The following is a 9,384-nucleotide window of genomic DNA, read 5'->3' as shown; positions in this document are numbered from 1 at the left end:
GTCTAGGATCAATGGGTCTTGTTCATCGAGATGATGGTGGCAAAGAGCATGCCAATGGCGGCAATCGCAAGCGCGAGGTACGTCGACGTCATATCAAAGAGGCACCCTACGGCACTCAACGTGAGTTCAAATGTCGGAGGCATTTTGTTTCGTACCATACGGAGCATGACCCGGCGCCGTATTCCGAAAGATGGGGATGACAATCAAGCCCGAGAAGTAGACCATCGGGTTCTCGACCGGTTTTCGGTTCCAGATAATCGTCGTGCTACAATAATCGAACATAGTTAGTCGCAGTGAACATTTCCAGAGTTCCATACCTGGCAATGTAAGCGAGCGAGAGACCGACGACCCAGATGCCGAGCCACATGACAATTATGTAGCTGAAAAAGAGTGGGTGGCGGTAGGTTTCGATCACGAGACGGCTAGGATGTATCAAGTTGATAAGGAACCATTTCAACAACCAAGCGTTGACGCACCCAAGAGGACCATTGGCACCAGGACCCACGAGGTCGTCGCCCGTCACAACAGCGTACTTCCAGTTGAAATCCGTCGTCGTGTAGATGGCGAGGCGGACGGGCAACGTCACCGACGCATTTGTCACGGGGCTGGTCGTCGTGGCGTGGGCTGAGAGCGGCGCCGTGTATCTAATGATCGCGCTTTCTGTCAGAAACAAAGTAGGAAGACACGAAGTCCAAGTACTTGTCGAATGGGAACATGATGATCGAGCCGGACGACAAGGTCACCTGCAAGCGCACAACCAACATATAAGATCCTCGGAAATATAGAGAGGCGACGCAGTATACCTGCTGCGAGATACCGGCGGCAAGGTTCATGGCTGGGCTCAACGTTACCGCGTTCCCGTTGATATTGAGGTTGAGCGCCCGCGCGAGCTAGACACGCGATGTTGTGAGCATCACAATGCCCTCCAGAGCTTATAGTACTTGACGAGGGTGTTCGGTCGATGTCAGCGACGAAGGGAGCGTACCGTCCAAGAAAAGCTGGGCCGAGATCTCTACAGCACGAATGGCGATGAGCTATCGTGACCAGATGATGCACACGTTGTCCGTACGGTTTGTATCCGTGTTGACACCAGAGAGTACCATAGCAATGGGCAGCGCCGTGTCGTCCGCGACGTCTTTGTGCAGCAAGGTGTAGGCGGTTCGTTCTAGTAGATAGGCGCATGAGACTAGTGTCAACGGCTACACGGACGTACCGTAATTGAGAAGGAGCGTCGGGATGATCGTCAAAAGCAAAATACCAACAATGGTCAAGACAAAGAGGCCTTCAAAGAGCCATCGGCGGTCGATGGGCCGGTGTGAATGGGACGACGACGACGCGGACGTTGGCGAACCAACTTCGTCAAAGCCAAGCTCGACGTCTTTGGTCATGTTCGAGGACGAGGAAATGTGGAAATGACCGTCTTGTGCACACGCGCCTGGTCACGGGTCCAGTACGCTCTCATATACAAACGAAGTACATATACTGAAGCGCAGATGCCTAGGTGGCGCCGAGCGCACACTTGTGAAACGCGCGGCCTGCGACAGTCCCAGTGGGGGGCGGCGCACGCGGCTATACACACTCACTGGATTTCTTGAGGCGCGCGCTGTCGCTAGTACCAACCTCCGTCGTGCCGTGCCTTCCAGTATACTACGCGCGAGATCTTTTCAAAAACACGTACAAATCATTTGAGGGTTCTGTGTGCAGATTGCACCGGTCGCCCAAAGCAGCCACCTTACGACCATTTGTACCGGTACCGGATCGGCCCATTATTGTCCGCCTGTCGTTGTACTCGCCGTTGTAAGGTCTCGCAACCCGCGAAACTCGAGCACGTTTCAGGGTCATTCCTTCACTAACATTGTGCGATGGGTAGCCCTTTGTATGTATGGCCCTAGACCTTGGTGGGTAAAGTCTTCTAGCACGTTGTGCAGTGTGAAGAACGATGCAAATTTTCATTGTGAACATTGTGCGAGGTGTGCTGCAAGCACGGCACAGCGACGGGCACCAAGACGCAGCCGCGACACCAATGGAAGATTCGACGGCTTTAAATTCACGCGGCGTGTAATGCCGAGCCGCGCACACCGAGCGGCTCTCCATTCTCGGTCCAAGTCTTCAAGGAAGGCGAGTAACATTAGCTCCGGTCGTGTCAATTCTGGAGCACGTGCCGCGTCTCGGCGTGATGGCCGTGCATAGACCTTGCATTCGAAGCCGTGCACAGAGGCACACGGCCCGTTGGCGCCGTTGATTGGTGCTACGCATGGTCGTCCAGTCGCAGTGCCATGGCCAAGCAGCGCCCCCGTTTTTAGCGCACATACCCACGGACTGGACACGGCACCGAATTATATGGTACAATCGTGCCAGATTCGGCAAAAGCACTAAACGACGCAACCAAAATGACGTCGTGTTGTTCCGAGCTTACTTAGTCGCGCTTCTTTTTGCCAATGTACTTGATCGCGACCGAGAGGAGGTAGATGAAGATGACTGTGATGGCAAAGTACGTGCACGTAATGTCGAACAAGCAGCCTAGACACTGTGCGTGAGCGACGGACGCTCTCGACGTGGCGAAACAAAAAACATGTAAAAACATGTAAAAACATGTAAAAACATGGAAACAACGATAAAAAACGGGAAAATGAAAAGAAACGAAGCGTACCGTACGGAGGCTTGCCCGGGGCCGTGTTGCGGAAAGCAGGCACGGCAAAGAGTGCTGTGAGGAAGATCTCGGGACTGTCCACGGGCTCGCGGTTCCAAATGACAATCATGCTATTCAGCAGCGCCGTGTCAAACCCCGGTAGCACAAAAGACGCTGTCGTATACCTGCCAATGTACCCGACTGCGATCGTGACGGACCAGATCCCGAGCCACATCAAGCCAATATAGACGTAAAAGTTGGACTTGCGGCCGCCCGAGATCAAAAACATGTCGGCGTTCTCCGTGCTGCCGACGTACATGCGGTCGGCTTCCGCGATCGCGAGCTTCTTCACCGTGTAGCTACATACTCCCGTAAGTAGTGCTACTAGAGTATTTGCCATACTCCCAAGCATAGTCTTCGACGCCGTAGTAGGTCATGAGGACTTCGATTTTCTCGGTCGCTTCGCCCGTGTGCGGACCGAAACCCGTCATGGCTTCGATCTTGAGCAGTGCGCTGTAGCTACAACGTTTTTTGTGAGACTAAACGTCGTCACATCTCTCGAACCGGTCGAGCGGGTATTGACTCAGCGAGCCCGACGTCAATGGAATTTGTGCTGCCATCGGACCGTACGGGTTTGACGAGTTGGCCGAGACGACGGTCGAGTAGCGACCCACCATGAGCCGGAACGGCTGCAAAAGCTGCAACGAGCCAATCAACCATACGCTCACAACACGGTTCGTACCCGGTGCGACGTTGGGTCCTTCAGCTTGTCGGGGATGTGCGTGATGTACGAAGTGAGCGACATGTCTGCACAATAAGTCGACCATGCTATATGCAATCGATGAAATGTATTACCAAAGGTCTCGGTGTTGAGGCCGCCGACGAGCACTTCGATGTGAAGGACGTTCGTGGACCCGTTCGTCATGCGCTGGCCCATGCGAATCGCGGTCGTGTCGTTGTACAAGACCTTGAACGCGTCCGAGTTGCCTGACGAGATGCCACGTCAGAGAGGATGTTGGTCGCTGGACGTACGGGCTTGCTGCTGGAGGTACGGCGTCACGACGCCGACAAACATGACCAAGAGGATCGCGACGGGAATGAGCTGGAGCACCCAGCGCTTGTCGAAGCACCGGACGCGCCGCGTCTCGTCGGCCTTGAGCTGCGGCAGTCGACTGCTCTCCTGCACCATTGTGGTTGGGTGGCTCCAAACGGCAAAGTGGCGATTGTGAGCGTCGAACCTTTCCTCATTGGCTTGGTCGCGCCAAGCCATCTGATTGGTTCGTGCAGGGGGCGCGCCACCATATTATCCAAACTGTCTCAATATGGGCAGCAGTTCGACCACAACCTAACGACGCATAGAACACGTTTGGGGCGACGACAGCTACAGGACTGTGGCCAAAGATCTGTAGCGAAAGATTGGCGCCTTCCCTGTCGCCGTCATTATATATATATATATATATATATATATATATATATCGTCATTCCCAACACAAAGCAAGTCATCGCCAACGATTCACTGGTGGGGCTCAAAACTCCGGGGTACCGAATCTCTCGGTCACCGACACCGAGACGTTGCGAAGCTGCAGCAAGTCGGTAGTGTTGAAACGTGGTTGTCGAGGCTGCGAGACTTGCGTGCGTCTGATCTACACAGTACGTTACATAAATAGTGTCGAATGTACCGGTAGCAGGAATGACATTCTGCACATCGTGTAGTGTTCTGCGCTTCGCAATAAGACTTCGCATCGAGGGTATGGGTCACTGTAGAGCGGCAAATGGTATACTATCGCGCGGCCCCGAAAATGGTATACTATCGCGCGATTTTGGAGCTAATCTGGAGCTAAACGGTAGACTATCGTGCGGTTTTGGAGCTTTCTCAATTGAGAGCACAATCAACTAAAAAACGAGTCGTTTGAGAATAATTGGTACAATATGGTGGGAACAGGAGACGCATAAGAAGGTATAAACGTGTGCAATTGAGATGACATGGGTTATTTTGGTTGCGGGAGACTACTCTGCGTCGCCGATCGTCGGACTGTGGACACGCAAGCGCGGCGAATTGACCTCGACGAAACTACGGGCGGAGTCCTCGATGAGTTCTGCGAGCTCTTGTACCTCAAACCATAGCTCTTCGGCGTCCTCGAAGCGAACCATCCAGGAGTAAACCTCGCCTTGCGCAAGCGGATGATCGTACCAAGCATGTAGTCCGACGTCTCGCGGCCGGTCTCGGTGTCGATGAACGAGAACTCCCGGTGGATGGTCCAGTTGTAGCAGTAACCTGGCTTGTCGACGAGGAGCGCGACCAAGTTGGCAACCGAGTAGAACGGGCCCGCAAAGCTGAGGCTGTGGTGCAGCTGATGAATATCCTTCGTCGCATGTCACCGCATTACGCAACAGCCCTTTGCACCAAACAGCCGGTATACCATGGGTATACCACGTGGAATTATTTGGATAGGATTCAATTGAGTTGCGTTGAGTTTGCCTCAAAAAATCGCGCAATAGTATACCATTTTCGGGGCCGCGCGATAGTATACCATTTGCCGCTCTACAGTAACCCATACCCTCGCATCGAGTGTCGACTGCGCTTACTACAAGCGGCGGCAGTTCTTTGGAACAGGCTAGGTCGCGGGCTGTGTTTGGTTTCCGAGCGACGCTGGGGGGTAAGACCATCGTTGAGCTGGGATTCAATGGAGTTGACCGACACCAGGTACTCGTCCAGCTTGCCATGGTTTTTTTCGTAAGATAAGAACCACGCGATGATCTTGTCGGCGCCCGTCGTTAGGTCCGTCGTAAGCGCCATCTTCCAGAAGAAACTCGGTGTCTTAAAGCCCCAGTCCGCGACGATTGCGTGCCCGAATTGACATCGTAGATGACGCCGCCGCGCGTCGTGACAGGCTCGACGTTCCGGTAGCAATCTTGGACGTCTTCGGTTTGAGCCCATATACCACGGTCAAAGGTTTAGCTGTTGACACTCTGCTTGCTCATGAGCCAGCAAGTGCTGCCCTCATCACCGCACGGTGCTAAGTCACCGACGAAGGTGACGCCGGAGCCTACGAAGGCCATGCCAGAGCCCTCGACTGCCGAACCTACGACCTCCACGCCAACCACGACGCCAGAGCACACGACCTCGACCCCGGAGCCCACGAATCCTGCGCCAACAACTACCACGCCTGAGCCCACAATGGTCACACCCGCGCCTACAACGGTCGCGTCGGAGCCAATAACCAACACGGCGGAGCCTACAACTACGACGACTGAGCCCACGACACCTGCGACTGAGCCTTCGGGTGCAGCAGTCGTTGCCTCAGTAGTCGACGTGCTCTTGGACCGCCGAGCACTGGTCAGGCAGGTGATGTCGTTGATGACCGAGGCCTTGGCGCGCTGCTCGCTCTTGAGCCAACATGTGCCGCCTTCGTGGCTGTTCCAGGCAAAGAGACGGCAACCAGGCAAGTTCTTGCAGTCGGCGCAGCAGTCGTCGGCCGACGTGCGCGCCGTGCGACCGATGTCGTTGCCCCAATAGTCGACGTTGGCTTCGATTGGCGCGCACGTGGGCAACGCCGTCGCAGCTTGCAGCGCGAGCGCCAAGACACCCGCAAAGACCGAGGTGTGCATGAGCCACAAAGTTGAAAAGACCGCGGATCGCGCTCCTGCCTCCGCCGGCCTAGATCAAGATCAACACCAGCGCCTACGCAACGAAGAAAGTCCGACAATTTTATTTAGCGTAGACTCACGTATATATTTTAATAGACGACCCACTTCAACAACAACAAAGTTGAAAAGTGAGGAGATGCAAATGCGAGGCGTCGCGTTAGCCAGGACCACGGTTTGGTGCAAGCGAGAGTCAGATTCAGACGCAGGGCCAGCAGCTGTCGACTTGCTTGTGCCGGATGTATCGCGGTCTCATTTTCATGTCGTACTAGTACAGTCGGAAACTCAGCATGTACTAGTAGTGCATGAAACATAGTCCGTAGTTAACCAAAGAGAATGCGTGCATTGTTGCAGTGAACTTGTACTAGTACGCTGACAACACCAGTACCAGTACCAGAACCAGAACCATTGTACAATGTTCGATGCACACAAGTGTTCACCCCAGGCATCAAGTCCTGATGTCTGGAGCGGCGTAGTGTAACGAGACATGTGTACAGTATGTGTGTTCGATCTGATTATCGCTGAAAAGGCTCCGTCACAGCCATGAGTTTGCACCAAATACCACATGGCTGCTATGCCACGTGTGATATATTTCTATGATATGGGAAAACACTGCAGTAAAAATTGAAGATGGTGCAGCACGCCACATGCAGCCCATGCCTTCTGGTTTGATTTCTCGCACAAATAGGCTGTGAATGGTGTTGTACCGGGTGTAGACAGGGGGTGTAGATGTGTAATATGTGCAATAATTTCGTATAATGTAAAGGTTTTCGCTCATAATTCAGTGAACATGTTTCCATGTCGAGTCCTGGTCGTCGTACGTATGTTTCTATTCATGCAGTCAATTACCGGTACCGGTACTCGTCAATAGACCGTGTTCAGCAGTACTTAGTGAGCTGCGACTGCACACGTACCTGAATTGAGCGCAGATCTGAGTTTTTATAGTGCGCAAAAGGCGCACTGCAGTATGGGCAAGAGAGCGCCATGAAATTACGTGATCTAGACCCAATCCACTAAAATCTCAAAATCTCAATCAATTCCGCGTCGCCGCCTACTACTTCGAGTCCCTATATTGGTTTGCGAGTCCAACACCAAGCATATCGAGTGCAGGGTTACCAAAGTACACCTTGTTAGCTACATGTACGGTGGAAATGGCGTGGTGGGAACCAACGACGACCGAGGGGCTACGACGCAGCTTGGCGACACAACCGGGCAATCGAACTAGTCTTCATTCCTTTTTGTGTGGTGCGTCAATCGCGTATTCGTCTGCATTGATTGATAATTTTGTACATAGAGTCCAACGACAGGAAGTGTCAACCCGCCTCTGTACAGAGCACTACCTCCAAATACGCGTTAAAGTTTACGCACTTTATTCTAGGCCCATCACCTCTTAGTGTCCAGACCGCTTTCTTTATCATAACCACAACTACCACAACGCGATTTAGCCAGTTGCAAGAGTGCTGTACTAGTACTCTGCTAGACGTATCCCGGTGTCGCCCGCATCTTGAGTCCTCCATAGCGCAATCAACGCTCTCGTTCTGCTGTACGAGTGCAAATGGTACGAGTGCGTGTATAGATGCCTCGTTTTCACCTTGACTCACTCATCTGTGTACTAGTACAAACAGGGCGAGCAAGCTTCATATCAGCAGTGCAGTTTCAACGTAACGGTTGATTTCTTGTTCAACACCGCACCCGTAGAGGCGCAAAGTGCAGCGCGTGGAACCTCGTGCCATTACCAATTCAAATGGAGATTCGGCTCGACCAATCTTTCCCAGTGTTTGCGTGGTGTTTGTCAAAGGTATTACTGTTATTAGTTATAAACCATGGAAGAGTGCCAACGTGTGGCTGCGACAGCGCTTCATCACCGGTAATCACAGCCCGTCACATGTTCATTTCCCATGTTACGCGGATGCGATTGCGGGTGCAAGTTAGTACGGTCGCGCTTGCAGGACCAGTCCACATACAGCGCCGCATACTAGTATACGCGTTGTCTCGTCGACAATGCGTGTCCGGCGCAAGCAAGTAAACAGCTGCTGGCCCGGCGTATGTTTCTGACTCTCTCTTGCACCAAGCCGTGGTCCTGGCTAACGCGACGCCTCGCATTTGCATCTCCTCACTTTTCAACTTTGTGGCTCATGCACACCTCGGTCTTTGTGGGTGTCTTGGCGCTCGCGCTGCAAGCTGCGACGGCGTTGCCCACGTGCGCGCCAATCGAAGCCAACGTCGACTATTGGGGCAACGACATCGGTCGCACGGCGCGCACGTCGGCCGCCGACTGCTGCGCCGACTGCAAGAACATGCCTGGTTGCCGTCTCTTTGTCTGGAACAGCCACGAAGGCGGCACATGTTGGCTCAAGAGCGAGCAGGGCGCCAAGTCGTACTACCCCGGCGCCAAGGCATCGGTCATCAACGACATCACCGTGCCGGACCAGTGCTCGGCGGTCCAAGAGCACGTCGACTACTGGGGCAACGACGTCGGTCGCACGGCCCGGGCCTCAGCGTCCGACTGCTGCGCCGACTGCGCGTCCACCAAGAACTGCGCGCTCTTTGTTTGGAACGGCCACGAGGGTGGCACATGCTGGCTCAAGAGCAAGCAAGGTGCCAAGAGCTTCTACTTTGGCGCTGTCTCGGCGACGCTGGCGCCCGTGTCCGAATGCGCGGCCGCCGAGGAGAACGTCGACTACTATGGCAACGACATTGGCCGCACGGCGCGTGCGACGGCGGACAACTGCTGCGACGACTGCAAGAACACGCCGGGCTGCCAGCTCTACGTCTGGAACCACCACGACGGCGGCACTTGCTGGCTCAAGAGCAAGAAGGGAGCCAAGTCGCCCTATACCGGGGCCATGTCGGCGACGCTGAAGGTGACGGTTGCGCCGACGACGATGACGCCGGCACCCACGACAAGTACGCAGGCACCCACGACGAGCACGCCGCAGCCGACAACACCCAAGCCGACGACCGCCACACCCGAGCCCACGACCGAGGCGCCTGTGCTGACGACGGCCCCGGTGGTTTCGACACCGACACCTTCGACGCCCGAGCCCACGACTGCCGAGCCAGTCAAAACTCCCGAGCCTACGACGCCGGAGCCGACGACTGCCAAGCCA

General features: G+C 54.4%; 4 protein-coding genes across 4 annotated transcripts; 1 reads left to right on the top strand and 3 right to left on the bottom strand.

Moving 5' to 3' along the window:
* On the bottom strand, positions 1 to 1,895 carry SDRG_10484 (hypothetical protein). The gene is made up of 10 exons (XM_008616476.1): positions 1,732 to 1,895; positions 1,214 to 1,660; positions 1,070 to 1,165; positions 942 to 1,012; positions 804 to 890; positions 700 to 743; positions 477 to 644; positions 318 to 422; positions 156 to 265; positions 1 to 106 (listed from the first exon to the last, which is right to left on the bottom strand). The coding sequence occupies exons 2-10, from the start codon at positions 1,386 to 1,388 to the stop codon at positions 9 to 11; spliced, it is 954 nt and encodes a 317-aa protein (XP_008614698.1). The 5' UTR covers positions 1,389 to 1,660; positions 1,732 to 1,895; the 3' UTR covers positions 1 to 8.
* A 358-nt stretch (positions 1,896 to 2,253) lies between these two features.
* On the bottom strand, positions 2,254 to 3,844 carry SDRG_10483 (hypothetical protein). Its single transcript, XM_008616475.1, has 8 exons — positions 3,662 to 3,844; positions 3,485 to 3,616; positions 3,372 to 3,436; positions 3,194 to 3,327; positions 3,032 to 3,148; positions 2,815 to 2,988; positions 2,651 to 2,760; positions 2,254 to 2,520 (listed from the first exon to the last, which is right to left on the bottom strand). Exons 1-8 carry the CDS (start codon positions 3,816 to 3,818, stop codon positions 2,417 to 2,419), a joined length of 993 nt encoding a protein of 330 aa, XP_008614697.1. The 5' UTR covers positions 3,819 to 3,844; the 3' UTR covers positions 2,254 to 2,416.
* Positions 3,845 to 5,811: 1,967 nt separating this feature from the next.
* SDRG_10482 (hypothetical protein) lies at positions 5,812 to 6,238 on the bottom strand (the record flags this gene model as incomplete). Its single annotated transcript, XM_008616474.1, has 2 exons — positions 5,812 to 5,823; positions 5,876 to 6,238. 2 exons carry the CDS (start codon positions 6,236 to 6,238, stop codon positions 5,812 to 5,814), a joined length of 375 nt encoding a protein of 124 aa, XP_008614696.1.
* A 2,166-nt stretch (positions 6,239 to 8,404) lies between these two features.
* On the top strand, positions 8,405 to 9,274 carry SDRG_10481 (hypothetical protein; the record flags this gene model as incomplete). Its single annotated transcript, XM_008616473.1, has 2 exons — positions 8,405 to 9,181; positions 9,204 to 9,274. Exons 1-2 carry the CDS (start codon positions 8,410 to 8,412, stop codon positions 9,272 to 9,274), a joined length of 843 nt encoding a protein of 280 aa, XP_008614695.1. The 5' UTR covers positions 8,405 to 8,409.
* Between the last annotated feature and the right edge of the window lie 110 nt (positions 9,275 to 9,384).

Source organism: Saprolegnia diclina (assembly GCF_000281045.1).
Source record: "Saprolegnia diclina VS20 unplaced genomic scaffold supercont1.35, whole genome shotgun sequence".
NCBI lineage: Eukaryota > Oomycota > Saprolegniomycetes > Saprolegniales > Saprolegniaceae > Saprolegnia > Saprolegnia diclina.
The sequence above is the reverse complement of the archived record's forward strand: the minus strand, read 5'-3'. Positions and strand labels throughout refer to the sequence as shown.

Excerpts from the sequence above, each read along its gene's own strand:
- SDRG_10484 (XM_008616476.1), bottom strand. The coding sequence starts at position 1,388 with ATGACCAAAGACGTCGAGCTTGGCTTTGACGAAGTTGGTTCGCCAACG. Across the intron at positions 1,013-1,069 it reads TGTCAACACGGATACAAACC|AGATCTCGGCCCAGCTTTTC; the intron begins GTACGGACAACG and ends TTCGTGCTGTAG. Across the intron at positions 891-941 it reads CGACCGAACACCCTCGTCAA|CTCGCGCGGGCGCTCAACCT; the intron begins GTACTATAAGCT and ends TCGCGTGTCTAG.
- SDRG_10483 (XM_008616475.1), bottom strand. The coding sequence starts at position 3,818 with ATGGTGCAGGAGAGCAGTCGACTGCCGCAGCTCAAGGCCGACGAGACG. Across the intron at positions 3,328-3,371 it reads AGGACCCAACGTCGCACCGG|CTTTTGCAGCCGTTCCGGCT; the intron begins GTACGAACCGTG and ends GGCTCGTTGCAG. Across the intron at positions 3,149-3,193 it reads AGTCAATACCCGCTCGACCG|CTACAGCGCACTGCTCAAGA; the intron begins GTTCGAGAGATG and ends AAAACGTTGTAG.